General features: G+C 36.6%; 1 protein-coding gene across 3 annotated transcripts in view; it reads right to left on the bottom strand.

Annotated features, from left to right (window-relative positions):
• RNGTT (RNA guanylyltransferase and 5'-phosphatase) overlaps nucleotides 1–24,011 on the bottom strand; it is a 192,325-nt gene that overhangs the window by 106,503 nt on the left and 61,811 nt on the right. For all 3 annotated transcript variants that reach the window (XM_030491162.1, XM_030491164.1, XM_030491163.1), the window contains exon 11: nucleotides 14,793–14,957. In XM_030491162.1, coding sequence (XP_030347022.1) covers nucleotides 14,793–14,957 — 165 coding nt within the window. The remainder of the gene's footprint in view (nucleotides 1–14,792; nucleotides 14,958–24,011) is intronic.

The following is a 24,011-nucleotide window of genomic DNA, read 5'->3' as shown; positions in this document are numbered from 1 at the left end:
AAAATAGTCTGGCTCAGAGTTATCCCAACTATCACATTTCCCAAAATAAATCAGTCAGTAACAGGCAATGATAGAGACATTATCTATGCTATTAACATTCTAAACTTCAGCTTTCAAACATTACATTTTGAAAAGGAGGCCTCCTGGAAAAGAATTAAACATGCTGGTGGTGGGGTATAAGCTTCCTTCCGGACGATACACAGCCTACTGCGCAATGCTTGAAAATATTATCAAATGGAGCTTAATGTCAGGTGAGGGAAGCTGGTCCCTGAAAGCTACGGTTGTAGTCCCTGCTCCTTCCTTCTCCCCAGAATCTTTCCAGTTCCCTCTGTCCTTCGGCATCATCTTTTCTAGTTTGGTTTGCTTCTGAAAGCAGAGAAGGTATCAAGAATTAAACAGCTGCTTTCAGTCTCAAAGCAAAAGAGCATCAAATAGCAAATGAGTAACTATATATTGGGGGAAGGGAGGAGGGAGGAAGGTTTCATGTATTATTTAAAATTACAACTCAAAATCTCAAACTTTCCACAAATAACAGTAAGCTAATTAACATTTTAAGAGAGATTGAGCCCAAAATGAAATGTTAAGAGAAGTTTTGATTTTGGTTCATTAACTGAAATTACTACAAATATATGGCAAAACTGTCAAAATAGTGCTTAGTGACCCTGGGGAATACACAATTTTGGGAATTAAAGGGAGCATAAACCTTTCGAAAAATGGATGGGGGAAAAAAAAAAAATAAATCAAGCTGAATCCCTTCTCTTTTCATGCTCAGGGATACTGTTCACCTTACCTAGCATCCTAGCATTAGCATTTGAAGTAAAACAGCTGACCTAAACAAATCTAGTGTAAATTAAGAGGGGGGAGATAGGAGAGGATCAAAGATATACCTCTGGCAGTTCCACTGCTTCCTTCCCTTCCTGCCCAAACCCAGACACAGACTGGATCACCAGCTCAGACTAACTTTTAGGCAGCTATGAGGCTGAAAACCTCTCCTCTCATGCATATTTTAAGTTCCTCTTCAAGTGATATGCTCAAGTACCAAGTAATTTCTTGGAACACTGTGCAGTCTCAAGTTACAGCATGCTGTGATGGAGAACCACAGTCTTCATTCAATTGTTCTAATCAAGTATTGCACGCACAGTTAAAAAATTAATGCCTATTTCTCTGCAATTCTTTTCCTCCAACTTTTCTTCCTTGTTTCTCTATTTAGACTCTGACAAAGACATCTCTTAGAGATTTTTTGGGCAAAGAAACAAGCTTCAAATTTCAAGCATTTCACAAGGAAGAAGAGGTAACTCTTCAAATATTTCAATAAAGCCTCCTCTAAACTTACAGTTATCATTTTTTTCATTAAGTGAAACCATCCCTGCTAGACCAGACAGAATATTCCAGAAGGGCCACAGCAGCAAGAAAGAATGTACTCCCTATTCTCCTCCAGAGGATTCTCCTTTCAAGGAGATCTCTGGATACACAAGCACTTGCCAAAGTATTTCACCATCACAATGGCTCATTACAATGGGCTGCTTGACTCAAAGCAGCTCCTTCCAAGTAATGGTGAAGGTCCTGAAATCACGGCCATGGTCTCAGGAGTGTGACCTACCTTATGGCCACACAAGGCAATACTTCTGCCTGCACCCTGTGATTCCAAAAGCTGTAACTAGCATTTCAACATTAACATTTACTTCCCTCACAAAAACACGAGTAGTCTGTCTCTCATTTACATGATTTCATGTTTGCCTCCAAATCACGTATAAAAATGTTGAAGAGTAGATTTTTAATAATTTAATATTATCCTTTTTCCTTCTCATTATTCTCATTTCCAAATCAAAATATGATATGCTACCTTATGCGAAATAAATGAGAGAAAACCAGTATCAGTTGAAGTGTATTTTACAGCAGGGTAAAGTCCAATTTTATAATGCATCCTCAATTATTCATTGTATTTGGCTATATTTATCTTAAAGATCTTGAATTTTTGTTTGCTGGGAAAAAAGGAACAAAAGGGCAAGAAAGGAAATGCAGCGCAATAACTGAGGGTACAGTCACAAACCCACATCTTATACTAAAGATTCTTCAGCTAAAGCATTTGGGGAAAAAAAAAAAAAAAAGAACTCATGAAGTTACAAAATATTTCCTGGCCCATGCTAATGGCCTAAAAATATGCATAAAGGAATAGAAGGATCAAAAACTGTAGAAAATAAATTAAAAACTGAACTCCCATAGAAGTAATTATTTAAAGAAGTTTTATATGCTAATTAAGAACAACACATACTGAAAAATAACTGCTACATTCTCAGTAAGCCAGTGAAATTATCTACTTATCTACTTTGCCCTAACTGCATAAGGAACACAAAGTATAAACTTCTCACTTGCTCATTACTTAAAAAGAAATTTCATGCTCTTGTGCTGTAAAATCAGTATGTAATTCAAATTGGATGAAAAACCTTTAAAAAAATTTATGCTCAAAGCTCAACTCCTAGCTTTCATGCAGCCATCCGCTCAAGATGCTAATTCAAGATGTAAACAGAGAAAAGCTGCCTGTATGAATACATACAGCATGAAAGCACTGGATGTTAACCAGTAACTCAGTACTAAACAAATAAAGTAAAAGTAAACTGCAAAGGTTCATCTGTTTAGCAAAATCACCACTATTCTGAACTGTGTTATCTGTGGCAACAGCTGAATCATACTGTGATGAAAATTATACCAAATCACTGCGTAAAGACATACGGGAGTTTTCTCAGTTGATAAAATTAAAAAAAAAAATACATACTTTTTATGAAATACTATTTTATGGAAAACCTTTCAGTTTGTTAATTTACTAGAAGCTCCGAAATCAATCATACTGAAAGACTAAAAATAACCTCTCTGCCAAGTTAATCATACAGAACATTTTGGCTCAAAAGACATTAAAAACACCTAATTACCACAATGGATTTGTTCCCTCTAAGAATGAAAGCAGATAATGGCAGCAATGTGAGACTGATGTTCACTAATATGATCAAGAGACTAATTATTATCCATGAATCATTTGTAGCATTCAAAACTTGATTAATGTCAGGTCAAGTTTAACATGTGATAGGTTTTATTAGTAATGCTCGGCTATCCCACAGCTTGTCAGTTTAAGCGAGTGCCATCTGTTAGGTTTAGGAATAGCCAACAGCCACAACAAAAGCACAGTGGATACAACTGGTCACTGGAGTACATTTTAAGAATTCCGTAAGGGAGCTACCCTAATAAATTTAAACACACTAGACCAGAATCCAGTACAAAAAGACCTGCTAAAGATAGGAAATTCATAGCCCAAAAAAGTAGGCATGTAAGGTAGGCTTTTCTCATTTTAAAGCTTGACCAAAGGCGTGTTTAGTAATACTGAATTTACTTTACAGATTGACCAGCCTCTAGTAACAAAAACTCTTTTGCTAGAGGAACATGCGTAGCTTTTTCTCTACACTCCATCATGTTTAGCAAGCATTCCTGTACAGAATACGCTGCTTTACCCTTTAAAGAATCACTAATTGTATTCAAGTACATATGGCCCTAACTAATGGCTCATGTAGCAAAACAGTTAGAAGACAATGAGCCTGAAATTCATATTCCACCAGAAAATGTTTATTGACAGTCTCCACTTGTTCTAATTACAGATACTGGCAAGAAGAAATCTTTCTGCAGTGGGTTCATGTTCTAGTATTTCGCAGCGCTTTGCAGGTGGTCAGCTTTACCAGGGTTCACCGCTCCCATGTACAGCCCATCCACAGCTCTTGCAGCAGGACAGGAACTCACCTGCTATCCCTAAAGCTCACCTGGGCACCTCCACTGAACCTCCACAAGCTCTGCACTAATAACAGCGGGAGCAGCAGGGCTGAAATAACATGAAGTGGCAACAGACAGGTGCATGCACAGAGAGAAAGGAAGGTGACCTAATTCTACCTGGGTTTGCTCCGGCACCTGTGTACTTTCCTCTGGTCTAAAACTAGTTAGAAACTCAGCAGGAGCATTGAAAGAAACCTTTATTTACCTCACAGCTATCACAGTTACAACAGCCCTCTCAGATGTATTAGAGATATGATCTCATTTGATGGCTCTCTTACATTCTAAGTGGATGAAGCTGAAAGGCTGCAGCTTCAGGCTGCCACCAGCGTAACTTGCGGTCTGTACTTCAGCTTCAAGTGTTCTGTTTTCTAAGAGCGTGACGTGCAGGGCTCACAGGCTCCTTGATGTCTTGATGTAAAAGCCAAGTATTCTGAAGACTTGATGCTAGTAGGCCACAGACCATAAATAGCATCATAATTTCAAAGAACCGTAATTACTGTACAATTTCTTCCTCAAGCATTTGCCGATGACAGCCAAGGACCCAAACTACCAGGTCTGGGCATTGGCATTTTAACTAATGACACTACTCTTCATTGACTGCCTTTCAGAAGAGCAATTGTACTGAGAAGTCTTTTCCAGAGTCTATGTATTCTTTCCAGGAGAGGAAGGCAATATTATATTCACATGATGGGGAACAAGCAACACCTCCAAGCAAGCAAGCCAAAGAGATTCATCCCTGCTACGCATCATGCTTGAGGCACCTCTGAAAAAAACAAGTTAATTCTCACACTGGACTCTCAGAGCTTTCCCAGCTCCTACTAGAACTATTGTCAGTTTCACGAGGGAGTGTTATAGTCTGTCTTTTTCACAGAGAACATAAAGCAAGAGAAATCATATATATTATCTTCTTAAACCTACTTCTTAAATCTTTTTCACTACCTCTCTGAAAGATTTAAAGAAAAGCCATTTACTGATATATGATTAGTTGGAAGCTGCTGCAGTCTGCGATGGGATGCAACTTCTGGTAGTGAGAAAGTGGAAGAACTGCACTAGCTTGGCTTCATTACCCAGCCATAAGGGAAAAAAATACTGTACTGAACAATAAAATACATTGCGGAGGAGGTGGGGAATAAAGTCTGAAGGTTTTTTTATTTAACTTTCATAATCTCTTTTTGGTTTTGCAGCTAATTCATTAACTGCACTGTTGAAAGCTGCTATTAACACCAGCTACACGCCGTGTCCCTTAACTATTTGGATAGAGACATTTTTAGAAAAATGTAGAGCACGCTGCAGGAAGAGTCCCACTCAGCTATCACCAGTTTGCTGGTTCTGAGTGAACAACTCCAAAGGTCACGTACATAATATATTCAAAACAATACCCAAGAATAAGATGAGTGCTATGTGTGTTAATGCTTAATTTGACAACACATCTGCATTCCTGAATTCAAAATAAGCATTAGGCGTTTCTCACTGTCAATTTCTTCTCAAAAACGCAATTGAGAAATTGCCATCAATTAACTATGATGTTTTCAAATGCTTCTTTCAAGTAAGAGAAATAGGCTGCTTCAGGAAACTTTAATTGACTTTTGTGATAGCTTCAAAATGGGAGAAACATGGATTCCTTGAGGCTGTGAGGGAATGCCACTGTCAAACAGTAATAATATTTCATATTTATTTTGCCTGATGAAGAAACACAGCAATATACTTCAAAGCTTGGCTGTTGAATTTACTGCGTTCTTGCCAGTTCCCTATTTCAACCTGCAAGGTACCTTCAGTTTTTTCTTTTAGGGATTGGAATTTTGTCCACACCACTTGCCCCATGTTACCCTACCTTGTAGAGAGCACAGCTGCCTCAGTCTAGAGTTCTGGTGGAGCTGGAGGAGGTTTAATAGGTGCCACTAGCAAACTCTTTGACCTATTTACAAATTATCTACAATCTGTGACATTCCTGAATGGATGGCAGATACTCAGTAAAGCCTGTTACCCAATGTCCTCAAACGAGCAAGGTTCTCCCAATGATGTTGAGAAGTTCCCTAATAAATCTGGGTTTGATCAATTACAACATTGAAAAGTTCTTCTGTTGTCAAATGACACTGAGTTCAATGGGGCTGAGTATATTTTAATTTGTTTTCTAAATGGTCTTCCAACATTGCAAACTTGATAGAGTTTATCTGTTATCCAGCCCCTGTATAAACTGCTACAACATAATCTGTTCTCTGTTTGACAAGAACTTGGACATGCCTGTTTTAATTAAGTAAGATAATTAAGGATGTTTTATTAAGCACTTTCACTAAGACTCATCAACAAAGACAAAACTGTATATACAATAATTCAAGAAGACATAAAACAATATTCAAGAATATAGTCTTCATACATTTACTGTTGCAATGCCTGATTCAAACTGGGCTAATGTATTCCACCAGGCACAGATGCAGAGATTTTAACTCAAAAATTAAGATATAACATTATATTCTGGGTGTTTAAAAACATCTGATTCTTTTGCTACGCAATGGCCCTTGAGGATTTTATTTGCAAAAAAGTTGAAATTAAAACTTGCCACTGTACGGCCATAAAAGTAAAATACTAAGGTTTTATTGTTCCTCGACTTTAAAGAAAAATATTAATTTTGTACGGGTTTGGGGTTTTTTTGCTGTTTTGTTGTGGGTTGGTTTTTTTTTTTTCTTTCTCAAAATTGGGCATATCAAAAGAAAAGAAAGAGCTAGCACGAATGTCCTATAATCTTGTATCATAATAAATTGCTTTAAATTTCACTCCCATCTTCACAATTTTCTTTGTGCTTTTATTCATTTTACCCAAATTAGGCACATGTCTCTTGAATATCATTCCAATACAAGAAGGCTGATGGCTTCCCTGCAGAGCTGTATTGCCAGGAGGCAGTTTGGAAAGCGACAGGCTGTGAAGTGGCACAGCGGACAATATTAAACAGTTGGCCCTCAATTAATGAATGGAGTGACCCACTTAGTCACCACAGCTGTGTCCTCTAACTAATTCAGAAGATATCAAATACACCAATTCAACTGACCATACTGGGATATCAACTGGTAATTAGGACCAAACAGATTTGCTTTTCTCTGTTTTTGTAATATACCACAAAACTGAAAGTAGAAATCACTGTTAAAGATGTTTTTCCTACTTGGAAATTTATATTATTTGCATTGCACAAAACACAGAAGAAATAATTTAAAGAAATGTTACAATGTTCGAAGTTAATGTTAAAATGTTAAAAGCTAAACTGATTATGTACTGTTCTGACGTTAAACTTACAATGTGCACCAAGTATAAGGCTTCATAAATATGCCTTTATTTTTGTAATAGTTTCATTGTTTCTTTCCCACACTAGAGTTTGGCAAGTTAGAATTTAATTATATGTTCCGCATCTGAATTATTCTATGCTAATTTAATTTGTACCACTAGCAATATCTAACATGGGCCACCAGTTACGAAAATAATCCTTCATGGAAATATTTGAGACTGTTTGTTTTAACTTAACTTCAGTAGATCATTTTCCAAAAAATGTGAGATGTAACTAATGCATGAATAATTTCTTAAACCAAAAGCAAAAAAAAAAATTACTTATTTTCTTAGCCAAAATTATACTGCGCTGAAATATTATACTTGACCTTCAACATCACAAATAATAATAATCAAACGCAAGTAGCCTAATCCTCTTTTGTTAACACTAGGAAATGAACACAGATTCTTCTTCATGAACAGGTCTCCTCAAGTGACACCATCAAGAGCAAGGAGGCTGAAAAGTTATCCATAGCTCACTCATTTCTTTCCCCTAGTACAAGAGAAAAATCTTTTTGGTATAAATCTAATCAAATAACTGCAGCCTCCCTGCCCCACAGAAAGCAAAGAAACACCCAGAGGCAGCTGGACACCCGTGCAGCCTACAAAGTCCCTGCTACCCTCATCCTCCCACTGTCAGAAATTATGTTTACCCAACGGTATCCATGTCATTCCAGTGCTGCAGCTGACTGCATGAAAGAGCCTCAGTTCATGCACTGAACTGTAAGTGGTAGTACTCTACATTCAGCTCAAAAGAGACAGTTTGGTCATCTGTTTCATTTCACAATTTCAAAGCTTCCACTTGGTCTGGTTGGCTGTCCTTACCTTTAAAATTTACATAGTAATATCATTTTGAAAAGTCAGGCTGAAGTACTATATGCTGGGATAGAAGACTACTACCAAGTGAAGATTTCAAATTCCAATACAAGCATAAAGTAACATATTTCCAGCTTCTTTTTCACTACTTGTTCACTAGGTCAGCCATTATTTGCATCTACAGAAATAAAAGCACTCCAAAAAGAAGATATGAGTGAAGATAACCACCAGCACAAAAACATCTAAGGGTGGAATAAGGCAATGCTGCTTTTACAACATTTTAATTTCCATTTTTGGGGAGATGAAATAGGACAAAGTGAGGAAGAAACATACGAAGAAATAAAAGCAAACAGAAACAAAATGGTAGAGGCGAGATGGATTAGAAGATAATTAAAAGGAGATGAGACGATATACAGGCCAAAAACCTGGAAGAGAACAGATGGAGTGAGGACTATGTTGTAGGCCAGACACCGAAGAGTGACTGCCAACTCTGGGTCAGGAAATGCAGGATTGAAAGGTGAGCAGATTAAGCTACTCCTTAAGGCATAGAAAATAAAAACAAAAAAATAGAGGAAACAAGTCTTTTTGGCATTAGAAGCCCTCCAGATGGTAACATTCCCTCTCAACCGAGGTGCAGAATTCAAAATCTCAATAAATAGAGATTATTCGACACTTATGTTGCCACCATTGCTGCCATTACATTCTTTCATCTTCTGTCCCATGACTGCAAACCTCTCCACATTTTTGTCTGTAGGCTACTTGGCGACATAAGACAGGAGTCTGTGGTCATTTACATTCAGTAATGGGTTAACACCTCTCTTGACAGACATGGATAAGCTGTGTCCACATATTCTGCCTTTTAACAGGGTTCATTTTTTCAGGCCATACAAATACTAGCTTACAGCTGCCTCATCTGCCCGCAAATTACTTCACACCAGCATCAGCAAGTCATGTGCTTACACAATCTGCTTCATCATCAGAGGTCCACAGCCACTTAATTTTCCAAAGCAAACCACCTCAACAGTAGCTATGCACTTATTGCTACAAACTTTTAAACATTCCACCTCTCCTAACTACAACAAAAGCAGTTAAAAAAACTTAAAAATAAAAATCCAAATGTCAAATAAACCAGGAGAACAAAATGAGCCATCTGCCACTTCACAGATTTGACTGAAAACTTTCAAGATCCTAGACCATTCAATCTTCTAGCAGAGATTACTCATCTTCATTCTAATCCCTCTAGGACAAGCTGTCATTTTAAACCCAGATAATAGTCTAAGAACTGACAAGTCATTGACATACAGCGTGCTAACATTTGAAAAAGGTTGTTCATTTGACCTGTATCATTGTTTAACCTTTAGCCCTATTGTTCCATCGAGAGTGATGGGCACAAGTCTCCACGGGACCATGGACTGCACAGAAAGGAACTTTTTTCCTACTTATGCTAGACAGCATTTTCACTAGACAATAGGCTTTAGTGATGACATCCGGGCTGGGACTGCACAAACAAAAAAGCCTTACAAAAGAACTGTGGGTTGGTTTAGGCAATGAAAGCCAAGACTTACATCATTTCCAAGAGTTTAATTACTTCTATGTACCTGTAGTTCCCCTTTAACATAATGAAGATAACATCCTTGTTGAAAATGCTGAAATATTTGTATAAATAAAAGGCTATGGCTCCAAGGCTAAGAATATGCTGCATAAAACATTAACCTCACTGGTCTTCAATACTTTAGCATCAAGGAAGCCTAAAAACCAGCTTCGTCCACAGACTCCCCCTATACTTACTTACATGATGGGTGGGCGAGCTGACAGATTTGACCATGTCATGTCCTCACATTCTGATGCACACTAGTATACAAAAAGAAAGCAAGCTATGCAACAAAAGTGACTACGTAAGTGTAATGACAAACAGCAAAGATTCAATATTACTTGAAACTATCTTTCTAAAAGAACTTGCCATTAAATGGCAAAATCACTCACAAAGTAAATGTGTTCCCAACTAACACTAAAATGTGTTTAATGATTCTTTGATTATAGAGGCAGATAAACTTAGCAATACCACTTTCTCCATCAATATCGAAGTTCAACAAGGTAACATTTCTAGAGATTCCAAGAATATACAACCTGTCCCCCAGTGACTGTCCCTTTCTTTTTCTTCTTCTTACCACCAACACTGTCTTACGAAAAACATACAAAAGTCCATCAAAACATCTTAAAATAACATTCAGGAAAGAACATTAGAAAGATATAACATTATAAAGATATAGCCCTTATTTCCAAAATCTAGTACCAACAACAAATGTCAAGGCACAACTATAAATGCTGCCATACTTCATAACTACACTTTGAAAGTGCACTTCATTTCACAGTAAATTGCTTTTCAGATTAGAAAAAAACCCAGCCAGTACTCTGATATTAAAGTTCCAAATCCATAACTCTAACAATTTCATTATTGGACATATTATATAACACAGTACAAAGTTTATTGCTGTTTCAGGCAATTACTTCCACATTTTCACTGAAAATAACTACACCTATGTGGACATCAGTTTTTCCTGGTATAATTAAAAGTTTAGCCATTCATTCTGCTATTAAATATAATACTGAGACTCCTGGCCTTTTTGAGTAATCTTTCTACAATCCACCCAAGCTAACACATTTACTGACACGTGCCATCATTAATAAGAAGAATGGCAAACAACGGCTTTCAATTTGGAACACTATGTCTTAATTCGGCTTATAGCAAGGCATGACGGAGGAAGGCTGTGAAGGGATTGTAAGTATTGTGACTATAATACTTACTTTTGTGGGGTTCAAACTACATCTTGGGAACATACTTCAGGAACTGAAGTTTCTCAAAACAAAAATAAGATGTGATATGTGGTTCCAGCTGCGGTAATTCAGAAGTACACTTGATTCTTTTCTTGACCCTAAGCAAAACCCAGCTATGCTTCAAAAAATCTCTAAGATATGCTCCAAGAATTCTGATGAAAACATATTCTGACCAGTGGTATGGGTTTTCAACTTTTTCAGTCTTGAATATGCTAATGCAGTCAAAGATCCACCTCATCTGTGGCCAAAGACTGCTACGTCCATCGATCTTTGTTTGAAAATAACAAGCCGGAGGAGTGGGGGGAACCCAAGAAGCTACATCTTCTGTCAGTGAAATATACAAGAACTGAAGGTAGGGAAGAAATTCATGCTTAGGAAAGCTCACAGCGTTTCTGAGACCACTCAAAGATGTAAAACTTTAAGGACCTCTGGTCAAGAAAGGAAGGATTCTGTCAGATCCTTTCTAAAGATGAAAGGATCCCGCTGTTCTTGAAGAAGTACAAGAAAAATGGCTAATTAAACATAAAGAAAAGATTTATCTAAGCAGGTCCCATTTGCCAGTCCTTCAGCATCCATTCAGCTGCCACCATCTCTGGTGATTAATGGATATGCTGAGTCAATATGAATATAAGCAGACTTAGAAGCTAGAAGGAATTCCTTGTCTCCGTGTAGAACTTGCTGTGCTGTACACAGAGTTGGTAAACCCTGTCAAGACATTTGCCATTGATGCAAAAGAAACCCAGCATGCTCTTTCAGCTATACTAATGAGGTATTCATCTCTATGAGTACATTTGTTGCTATAGTTGCAGAGATGACTGAATAAACATAGGGAAAAGATCTTTTGGGCAAAGCAATACTATTTTTAAATAGTCATCTTTTAGAATAGGGCAATGTTTCAAAATAATAGTCTATTCTGACCACATATAATGAAAAGTTCTGTTCACAAAGTTGTGATGAATATTAAGATGTAATCCCTGTTTCATTATCCTGCGGAAGTGTTATAGGAACCACACTCATGAAGTTCTCTGAAGTAATGAAACAAAAAAAGTATTTCTGAGGTAAACAAGAGCAACAATAATTCTTAGTCTACATATTACTCTTTTGAGAATATATTTTTACATATACAATTCTTTTGAGCAGATACAGATTTGAAATATTTTGAATCTATAATGATTTCTCTTCAACGTTTGCCAATATTGCCTTCAGTAAAACTCCACATCAGCACTGGTAGTACTACCTAAAACTCCTCACACTTTCCATAGAGCATACAAACAATTCTATAGACATAAAACTTCTCACTTATTGAAATCAATGATGAGATTTAAAGCCTCATAAGAAGTTTTCTGTTACAACAGTAGCATAATGAACTAAATAAATGACTTTAAATGAGAACAAAGATTGTTTAAAACCTACAACACACATTGTAGAAAAAGATAATTTTAAAACCTACGGTTATTTCAAACCCAAAATGTAGAAAGTTTTAGTCTGCCCTGATTGCCACTTAAAAAACCCCCAAAAACCAAAAAAACACCCAAAAACCCCGAATTAAAAAAACTAAAACCCACCAAAACCATCAAAAAACCCACGCCAAACTCAAATACCACAATAAATTAAAAGTATATAGATCCTTTTAACTCAAGATGTTTGCTCTCTAAAACTGTGTAAGTCACCACTATATCTGTTTCAAGGGTATATTCGTTGCTCATAAAAAAGTAGCAAAACTCTCAGAGGAAAGAGAACTCTCACAGAAAGAAAATGTGCTATTTAACTGTAGGGCAAACCAGCCACTGAGTTTTACTCACTGTAACAAGGAGAAAAGTTAACTGACAAAAAAAATCATCTCTCAAAACATATAGTTTGATAAAACCCAGGGTACTACTCTTACTTGCTTTATTTTCCTACTCAAATTGATCTAATTATACATGCACAGAATAGACAAATCATAAATGTTTGAAATTATTAAACTGAGAGAAAAATAGCACTTGCTATTTGCTCTGCATTGCCAGTAACTCTACCCCTCCTGCTTTCTGTATCTCCAACTGCTGCATACAGGAATATCCTTCACAAAAATGAAGAAAATTGGCCAGATAACTGCTTCATTCCATAATTTGCAAGTTAATCAAAACTGGTGGCAAAGATAAGGACAAAATAAAAAAAAATATTGTCCAAGTATAATTGCTTTAGACACTAATAAGTCCATTATGAAACACATACTATCCATGTATAATTTTTTCCCTTCAACAACATCTTTGACGCTTTACTGCTGGGCAATAAGAGAGTCAATGCCTTACAGAGTTTATGCTCAGAGCTTTGAGAAAGGCAGAGAAAGATCAGTAAATAGCACGCATTTCATTGTTGAATTTAAACGCGGAAGTCAGAACTCTTTAAATCCAATACACCGGAATGCACATAGACAATCCAGAAATCTCCTTTACTCAAGAAAACCATTGAGCATAATTTTAATTTCCTAGGTTTTGGGAAGCAGAGGATCATTTCAATAGTCACGTGCTGGCAACTAGGTTTAACTAGCATGAGATTTTTTTCCAGATATGTTTTATCTAGAAACTTTTCTATTAATACTTCCAACCATGTTCTCCCTATGATTTTTAAATGAGGTTAAATAGCCTGGAATGTCCGAATGCTTCAAGAAACTATAAATTTATGTAAGAAACCATTCTTAAGACATGTTCCTTTTGGTCCAGTTTTCTTTAATTTCAAGCTCAAAATGATGTGCCCTAGACAATTTGCCACTATCAATCCTATCGCATTCAATATATTGAATAAGCACGATTCCTGATGCACTAATAGTGCACTGCACCTTCAGTCTAATTGTGCTCACGAACTAGCATGGCCACACTGAGGGAGCTGGTCGCATTCAGTGAGAGATTTATGATTAGCTACTTAAACAGTGCAGTTTATTAAAGCAACAGATACAGGTTCCTGTGGATTGCCGGTGATTGCCTTTCTCCCTCACCCCCACTAAATTAACTTTAAATTTATGATCTTGGTCTTAAATAGACAATGCAAAAATGCAACAACAGAAATGTAAAGGAGTGATCAAAGCATTTATAGTGCTTTATCCACACAAACTTCTTCTAGAATTGCTTGTGACTTAAACTTTCCAAAACCAGCTACTCTCTGCCAGGTAGCCCAGCTGATGCCTTATCTCTTTACTTTTCAGCTACTCTTGGTTAGCCAAAATACCATTACTGCTCCTCTTGAGGCAAGATTCATTACCTGCTACAGGACCAAGGAAAATGACAAAAGCAAATGGAAGCCAACAATTTGATGTTCATTGCTCTGCGCTGATAAGGGACTACTTTTAACAGCACTGCTGAGAAAAATGGGTTCCTCTAGAAGAAAGTATTATCCAGGAACCATTTAATTCACAGAAGAGAATAAAATTATTTTACAGAATGTTAGGATATGTCTATACTGAAGACAAGAGTGCACAAAGAAAGATAGGAACTCATATATATATTTGCAAGTTATATGCATTACTTCAGAAGACCTAGGGCAGAACTGTAATAAGTAAAATGTGGAGACATTAACTAGAATAGGCTTTAGTAATCACAGCTGAACAAGAAGTGGGAGTTCAAGCACAATTCATGATTCTTATACTATGGCCAAATGGGGACTGGAAGTAAAAAGAACATTATATTCTTACCTATGAAGGAGGATAGTGTAAACAACATAGCTCTCAGACATTCCCTTGAGCTCAGAGACATTTCAAATCTAAAGCTATTAACTTCTATATCATCATTCAACATTGTAAATCTAAAGAATTAGATTTTGCCAAAGTACAGGTTTTAAATATGGGAAAATAGTAATTCGGAAGGAATAGGTAACCTAAAAACACTTTTTAGAGTGTCCCAAACTGCCAATCGCCCCCCAAGCATTCCTGAACACTCGGTTAGTAGAGGAACTCACTGGAAGGTAAAAAAGCTGAGGGAAAACCTACACCCAACACTGCTTTGCTTCAGCACTGCAACATAAACAACTGAAATCAAGCTTACCTTTCTTGAAGCGTAGATGTCAAAAAATGGTTTATTTCGAACACTGAATGGTTCCTGCGCTTTGTCAATAAGACCGTTTTTCATCTTTTCATGTCGTGGAAATATAATTTCTTTCTCTATACATGCAAGTCGAACATTAAAATCACAGTCTCCAACAGGCTGTCCCTGCCAAATTAAAAAGAAAAAAAAAAAAAAAAAAAACAGTATTAAAACCAAACACCAAATTATTTACACAGTCCAAGTTTCGCTTACACAATATTAAGTATCATACAGATAAAAATATTATCAAATCACTACATGTTTTTGTCAAATGCTTGGTTTTCAAACATTTGTCTCAGGCTGTGAGATGTTTAATCAAATCAAAGTTCGTAGAAAGATAAAAACCTATAATATGTATTCAAGCACATGCCAGTTAAATACCTAAATACCTTTAAAGTTGAGAAAAATAATTTAAATATACCCTAATTACAGCTTTGGATATAGCAGCTACATACTTTACCACATAGTTTTCCTCTGAAGTCATTTAGCTTATTTTGTTCACAGTACTTTTAATGACAACACAACAATGGGATTTACACAGTTAGGGAAACTCATTGCTTTAAATGTACTATATTGATGCCTTGAAAGAAGCATTAATTATGCAAATGTTCACTTTTCTGTCACAGAAAAGAGAAAAATATAGCTGCACTTAGCAAATGTGCCAATAAACAGTGGCTGCAAAAACCCTCAAGATATGTGATGGCTCAGTCACACAGGTGACTGAGGTAGTAAAGGCCCCTCTCAGTCTCCATAGCCTAGTCTGACCTTTCAAGATCTGAAATAAAGCAGCAGCTTTACATTGCTCTTTATACATTTGGTGTATTGCACCAGATCAGTATGAGTGTTCAAAATGTGCATTTCTCAGATTAATAATTGCTCGTAACCAAGTTTATTATATTTTTGAGCACTATATTGTGAAGAGAACACACTGTGGATATCACTAAGAGAACATAAGCAACAGACAACTTATAAACTCCAAGGTTAGCTTCAGTCAGACATGCCACTTGCATAGCAATAAGGCACAAAACTCAGATTTGCATTGTTACAAGTACAAAACAACACTGACAGTTATTTACATGAGATCACCCCTCATTTTGCCACCCCATTCATACGACAAAATAATTCTTAGAAAAACATCCCCTTCATGGTCCACAGAGAATAAGCCCAGAGATTTGGCTTACAAAACCAACATTTTTCAAAAGTTGAAAGCAATGAGCACAGGAAACTGGAAGACATGGGACTCGAATCATCAATAGCAGCAGTACAGATGAGCAAGAGAACCACGAACCTCATATCTCCTGTACTAAACACAGCTAGAAGAGAAATGGAAAGAGAATCTAAAAGGAAAAAAAGCCCCACTCTAATGTGCATTGAAGAGAATCAGAACTGGTCAATTTGAAAGAATGCAAAGGAAATATATGGCAAAATTACATTCTGATGAGGCATAGAATGTAAGAGATAGAATGCATAGTATCTGAACAGATATCTTAATTAGGACAAAAATGGAATGCCAATTTTAGACCAACATGAATTTAATCAAGTTCTTTCCAAATTCACCCTGGCTTTCACCAGAATCTTCTGCATTTCATACTCCCAAAAGGGGCATTAAGTTTCTCTTACATTTCTTTCCTAGCACTAGATCCTTACTAGACCTCTATCAATAGACCTCAATTGTTCATTGCAACAGCTTTAAGAACTATGCATTGCTCCCATACCACATGTAATTCACAACCACTTTCCTTCAGGACTCGGCTTGAATCTATACAAGGAGAGGCAGCACAGCCACCATCAGCTGCGGGGGGAAGCACATCCTGCACAAAGCCAGCAACAGCATTGGTGAAATGTCTCCTAATCTCTGATCATTGATCCATGCTTGAGAAAAAGATGAGAGCCTTTCTGGTTGTTAACTTTGCCTTCAGCATTGCCTTCCTTTCATACATGAAGGTGTTATTAGTAAAGAGTCATTCAAATGAATGGAAAATTAGAGTATGGAAAAATCTGAGAAGCAGGAGAGTGGCTGCCTCTTTACTCATTTGTTGCAGAACACAGCTGCATGATCTACAGATTTTTAAGTGCCACAGACAAAATTTTGGAGAATCGTGCTTTCTTTCCTTCTTCTCCCATGTACGGCATACTTGAGAACTCATCTATACAGTGATTGAGCTTCTCCTGGTTTGTTTATCTAAACATAGAAAACACATCTTGACCTTTGTAACAACTGATTGAAGAACTGATTGAAGAATTCTCTCCTGGGAAATGTGTATACATATTTTTTAGTATTTCAAAGAACACCATGAACTGTTCTCTAGGTATGTTTCAGCTCTCTTCCCTACAGCAGCTTTTCCACTCAGCCACATTTTATGAGTAGGTCTGAAAAAGCAAACGAATTAATTAATGTTTCAAATATTTGAGCTTCTAATAAGTTATTTAGAGAGCTTCTTTACAGCGATGCATTCAAAAATGCTTTTGTATAATGACTTAAATTTATTTCAATCCCTTAATAGTTAAATTAAAAGCTGAGACAACTTCATATGCACCATAAACTGGCTGAATGACTTTCTTTTCCCCTAAATAATCCTTTCACTTCTCCCATCTATGTGGAACTAATTATTTCCTGCAGCTCTGCCAATCATATATTTTTATTTCAAAGCTTGTTAAGCAGGAGGGTGTATTACCACTAAGTTCCGTCATATAAAGGTCAGAGCTAGGTTGACATAAGATTATATGAGATGGGAAAACACAGACAATGCTGCCGAGCAACTTCTTCATCAGCCAAGTAAGCCAAGAAGTAAAGTAGCATTTCATTCTCACAAAAGCACAGGACATTAGCAATAAGAAAATTAACATAACACTGAATTTAAATCAGGGACATACTGAACAAAAGCAATACTGGAGGAGGAGGGCTTTTTGTTTGTTATTAGACACTTGCCACAATTACAAAAAATGTTGCTAATATACAATGTATTTTATCCCAAACAGATCCAAAACCTTCAAGTGGTAAAATCCCAGCTTTTAGCAAATAAGTAGATGGGTAATATAGGCTGCAATAAGTTATTCTCAGACCGTGACAAAACCAGGAAGATATTATTTAGTATATAAAGCACACATTTAAAAGTTGTCCAAAACCAAGACTTTGATGCATGTATAATCTAAATCCAGGCATCAAATACTAGTACATTTGTACACAACATTGATGGCTTATTCATTTAAGCATTCAGATGTTTGAGATTTTATTTCGATATATAAGTTTTTATTTGTCTGAGAAGGATGAAGATCACCACTGCCTAACAGCAGTTATTGGAGTATATTACATTATAATTCCTGTTCTAGACATTTTTAACCTAAAATAAGTTTGTTAGCAAAGGGTAAAACAAAATTAACAAGTAGCATGTGTTTCCTATCTATGCTAGAAAGTTACACTTCCCCCTCACTGTAATTAAAATACATCCTAAAGCAAAATACCGTTTAGATAAGCTTCAAGAGAAGAGTCATCTGTTGAATCAACACTTCTTCCTCAGGCAACTGAATTCTCTTCACCTGTTGAAACTTGGCGCATAGTACTAAGAGGTCACAGCATGAAGTGGGCTTACACTAGATGTGACACTTGAAAATATCACATCAATGTTAAACACAATCCTCCACACATACTCAAAACATAGAATGAGATTTCTACTGAGCTTTGAAATTTAACCAGGACCGAACAGTTCTAAGTTTAAGCTTACATTATTTCAAATTAACTTCTCAACAGAACCCATATAAAGTAAGTCACACAAGAACCTAGTGTATCACAAAAATAAATACATGTTTAAAAGTACTAAAAAACAGGGTCTGCAGCTCATTTAATACCCATTGTCTTGAGGGGGTAGAGGAAGGAAATTTATTTGCTGAAAGGAGCTAAAGAAAAAAAAAACAACCCCAAACAAAACAAAAACTACCCACACAAAACAACCACCATGTCCCCCTCCCTCAAAAAAAAACCCCAAAACAACAACAAAACAAAAAAAAAAAAAAAACCACAAAAAAACGCCACCAAAAATCACAGTTCCAATAAAATTCCTTCAGATCGGTGCCAAGAGCCTGAATTTGGTCAAGCATCAGGCTGTTCTCCTGTCACACATCCTGCTCTCCATCTGGTTCAGAGAAATCTCCATGTTCAAGTCACACCTTCATGCTGATACAGCTACAAGGACTGGTGAGCAACTCAAATCCCAGGTCATTAAACACAGGAAGATGTCAGGAATTGTAACAGGATAACAGGGTTTCTGCTGCACACCCTGCCTCAGTCCCCTCTCTCTCTGCCAGGAGAAAGGTACCCCGAGGAGCTACCATCACCCTCCAGGTTTAAGTCTCCCTTCCCCTGCCTCTAAGGTTGACCTTGTGGCTACAGCTCAGTAAATCCAGTGAGCATTACATGGCAAGTCCTTTACCTAGATGGATGCAGTACAGGTAACAAAATGTGGTATGTGGGTGCTAAATCCCATAAAAGTACTTTCTCTTAGAATCCGATATTTATCTAGCTTTTCCCAATGCAGCTATAGAAAAAAAATGCCTGGGCCTGTGTACACAGCTGATAACTAGCTTGGTCTGGGATAAACAGAGAATATTTATTCTCTTCCTCCACGAGATATGGTTCAAAGCCTACCTGCCAGCAAAGCACGCTCCATTTGCTCCCCCAGAGCAGTATCTTAGACATGAATAATTCAGCACATACACACATATACGTTCCACACACGTCTTCACTTATTGAGCCATAGCGGAACATATGTCACAACTGTCTTCACTTTAATGATTTTGAGAGAAGAATAAAGAGTAAGCTCAGGCTGATATTCTACCCTGTGTTTAACATTATTATTGACAATTCAAGGCACCCACAGCTGACATCTGCATCTCGAACAAAAGCCCATTATTAGTTCTCCCATCTTCTGAAGACCATGCCTTCTAATATTTTGCATTTTATATTAATGGTCTGGCATGGATTTCTTCTGACCGTAGTTTTATAGATGCTACTTTTTTGATACACATAGCTTTATGTAAAAACAATGTGAAGTGCTGTTTCATTCTCCAAATAAGATTATTTCTACATTCAAATTACCTAAAAGGTGGGTTTTTTTCATTTCCAATTAAGTTTTACTTTTAAAACACGATTAAAAGTAAAGTGTTAGAGAAGTGAAAAATTTTGTAGAACTGACTCATGCTTTTAATTCCTAAAAGGCAAAAGGCAAGACAACCATCATAACCTGAAAATATTTTTTAAAATTTGGTGGGTTTTTCTAATTTTTATCACTCAAATATTCAGAGCAGATACTGTTATGGCAAGGAATTTAGCAGTTTCAAAATTCTTTCTAAAATGTATCCTGGCATCAATGAGGTACAGCATGTGAAATATTGTTTCAATTGTAGCAATACAACCAATGTGCTGGAGGAATATAGTTACTATTTATATGTTGTCAGCTTATACAATGGAATATCACTTTGATTTACCGCAGAAGGAGAATGGTTTGGGGAATCAGACTTATTAAAACGATTGCTTAAGACAGGTATTAAATTATTTGTCTTTCCCTTAAAAAAAAAAAAAAAAAAAAAACAAAAAAAAAAACCTGAAAATAAATTCAAATATGTATGAACCAAAGGAAAGAAGTTTGTAGCCCATGCATAAACATCAAGGCCTAGCAGAACATACAAATATAGCTCCACACTTTTTATTTTATTAGCAAACATAACTTGAAAGAAACAGCAGACTGTCAAAACTGTGACTAAACAGATAAGATCAAAACAGAAAAAGTAGATTGTACTACAAACATTGCTCCCTCCTTGCTCTTCTCCTTGGATTGCTCAAAACAGAATACAAACTCTCACCACTAACATTGTATAATAAAAAGGCAGACTTATGGAAATAGCCATCCATCGTGGATGAACACCTAAGCCCTCTCTTTAGCAAACAAAGCTCCAGTTAGTCGTTGGAAGCTTAGGAGCTGCTATTTTGGGAGCACAGACAACTCAGTCCAGTTCATTGTTTGATTACATGTGCAGTGGCTTCATTTAGGATCTTTATAATCCTTGTAAATCCTTCTGAGCCTGCAAAAACAGAACTCTGTGAGGGGAGTTTACTGGGATGTAAATGATTAAAACCAAAAGGAATGATGTTCTGTCTAGACTGGCTGCCTCCCCTCAAGTAATCTGAGGAGTAGATGAACTTCCCATTTCAATTACAGAAGTAAAAGTCTTAATTCTAACAAACCATAACTATAAAAATATTTTGCTATCATCATCATCATATTTACACACAAAGAGACTGCACGTAGTTCTCCCAGCAAAATATAAAAATAAATAATTTATATTGCACTGAATTTAGGCTATCTGCAGAGACTATCAAACACAAGGCTTTACTGCTGATGTTTTTTTGGATTATTTTTCCTAGTGCTGTTGTTGCACGTAGTATGGAGGCATCCTTACTTTAATTGCATCAGATACTAAATGATCCAGTCAATATTTTCTTTCTGCTGCTTCTCTCCTCACGCTCTTTTGGTTTCTACCAGCCATTCACGGTGACTCTTCATAGGAACAGCTACTGCTGTTTTTTTACAGGGCTGTCTTTATAACAAATAATTATCACTCCAATGAAGTAAAGAACTATGGGAAAATTCCTCCATCTTAAAGGTATTATTCAGGCCATTTCATACTTGAAAAGATGATGGCACTGATTTTTTTAGGCCATAAATCACTTCACAGTATTTAAAATAAGACTGCCCTAGTACAATAAGTATTAAGTTTCTTAAAAACTAGAAAAGAGGGAGAAAAAAAAAAAAAAAGTAGTAACAACCAGCACTGATTCACAAACACTACCTTAGAAAAGTAAGCACCTACCATTCCTAAATCATCACAGAACTAAAAATTGAGTATTTGCTTGTAATCGGTGTTATACTCCTGAAGACTTCTAAAATACCTGTAACTTCAGTACTCAATCAATCTGCCTTTAAGTTATCTAGTTTATTGTGTTCATGGTTAGCTTATGAGTAAGAAATTGTGATGAATCTTATATTCATTTCAAGAGAAAAAAAAGGTATTTTTCTTCATATTTCTTTTAAAAAAAGAGAAATATTCTAAGAAGTCTGAAAATATGGCCTTCACATTCCTTCCAGGAACATAACAGTCGCTCGGGTTGTTCACACATATTAGCCATGGAAAAGAATATATTAGAGAGGTCCTGTTTTCTCCTATCCTGAATTGTATCCTATCTTATAAACCTACCCTGAATTGTATAATTTTTTTAGATTTGGTACATCCTTCTCATTAACTTTGACTATTTTTTTTCTTTAGTTCTTTTCCCCTAGAAAGAGGAAAAAGATGGGAAGGCAAGAGACAGGGAGAAAACTCAAAATATGAAATATTACAGAATAATTGTAGAAAAGGAGGAACTAAAACTAAGTTAGGGAAATACGACATGACAACATTTGAATGTACTCCCACTGCTTCCATATGATATCCCCCCAAGAATCCTCTATTTTACCTCCTCTGTAGTTTTTCCTGTTTGAAATATACTGGACAAAAAAAAAAACAAAAAACCCTGTGTTAGACTTCATTCCCAATACTTAGGAAATTGGACGTGATAATGCAACAGGAAATCGTGCCCCACTGTAAAGTTTTTCACACTTTCCACTTCAGCTGTGATCACTGCCAGATTCTTGAGAGATCCGAGTTTTTGCTTGAGACAGAAGGTGGGTTCAAGTCCACTTGGCAGTTCATATGGGAATGACTGTTATAAACTGCGAGCTGAAAGAGACAGCTTTTCTATTTAATCATGTTCCTAGCACAAGAAGATAAAAAAATATCGCAAATAAGAAGTGAGGGGTTTTAAGGCTAAAAACGTGAGAGGCAGAAAACTGCTTAGGAAAAATATTGTGAAAAGCTCTTTAAAGAGGCCTTCTACAAACAAAAAAAAAAACTCTTTGTGGACTTTTTATTCTCTAAATTCGATGAGGTTTGAAATATTTCAGAGTTGTTTTCATTTACAATGCAGCTTCAACTTTCAGGTCTCACTTTGCATTTTTGGTAGCAAGTTTCACGGTTTGCTGAAAAAGTGTCACATCAGAGTAAGCTACAGAACCCAAACACCTGAAAAAACATAAAGGATTTAATATCATGGCAACTTCTAGAGCTGCTCTTGGAGAACTACATGTCTCTGTCTCTCTCTCCCAGGAGCAACACTTTGTGCCTCTTCCCCTGACTAGTGATGATCTGACATTCCAAAAGGTTCTCATGAGACACACTTCACGTTAAGGTCTGGAAACAACTCTGGGGAATAAAAGAAGACATGTCAAAATTTAATACACTCCCTTTGCTTTTATGTAATATTTCATTATGCATTCTTTATCTTGGAAAATGTGGAACACAAACCACCTACACTGTCCATAGTGCCCCTGGGTTATGAAAAGGGGGATCTAACGCAGAGATGCAAGGGAAAGGAAGAAATCAGGTGTATTTTTCACACATTCAAACCAGCAAGTAAAACAGTTAACCTTCAAACTACAACACTAAAGAATGCTCCCCAATAAGAAGCAGCTTATTAGGGAAAAAACAAAACAAAAAACAAAACACATGTACTAATTACCACTCTTCAACAATAATTACGGCATCACTGCAAAGGAAAGTTTTTAAAAGAGGGATGTAAAAATGAATACAAATGCCACTTTTCAGTTGCATATGCGCTTTATTCAAGCACAAAGAGCAACAAGGAAGAAAGCACAAATTCACAAATTATCTGTTTGGAATTTACAGAACCGGTAAGGAGATTTGCAAGTTTTGCTGCTCAGACATACAAGGGAGGTTTTCAATGATAAATACAAGACAATGAACAGGGAAGGGGAATGACGCAAGAAGGACTTAGGAAAATAAAACTAACTAAGATGCATTTCTGTCCACCCATCTCTACAGACCCGAAAGCTTCGGCAGCATCACTCCCTTCCTGTGTTGATTCTCTGTCTTACAAGCTCTCCTAGCCCACTATTTGTTGCCTTCCCTATTCTGTAATGCTACCTTAATTTTTATAGCCTAAAGAATACTGAAACACATTACATGGCCAAGCTGCCCCTGCTCTTAATAAACTGCATGATAAAAACAGGAGGAGGAAGAGAAAGCAATCTTAATGCATCTCTTCCAAGCGTGACACCAGAAAACAAAGCA

The sequence above is a fragment of the Strigops habroptila genome, chromosome 6, assembly GCF_004027225.2.
Source record: "Strigops habroptila isolate Jane chromosome 6, bStrHab1.2.pri, whole genome shotgun sequence".
Classification (NCBI taxonomy): domain Eukaryota; kingdom Metazoa; phylum Chordata; class Aves; order Psittaciformes; family Psittacidae; genus Strigops; species Strigops habroptila.
Note: the sequence above shows the minus strand (reverse complement) of the source record. Positions and strands in the feature narration are given on the sequence as shown.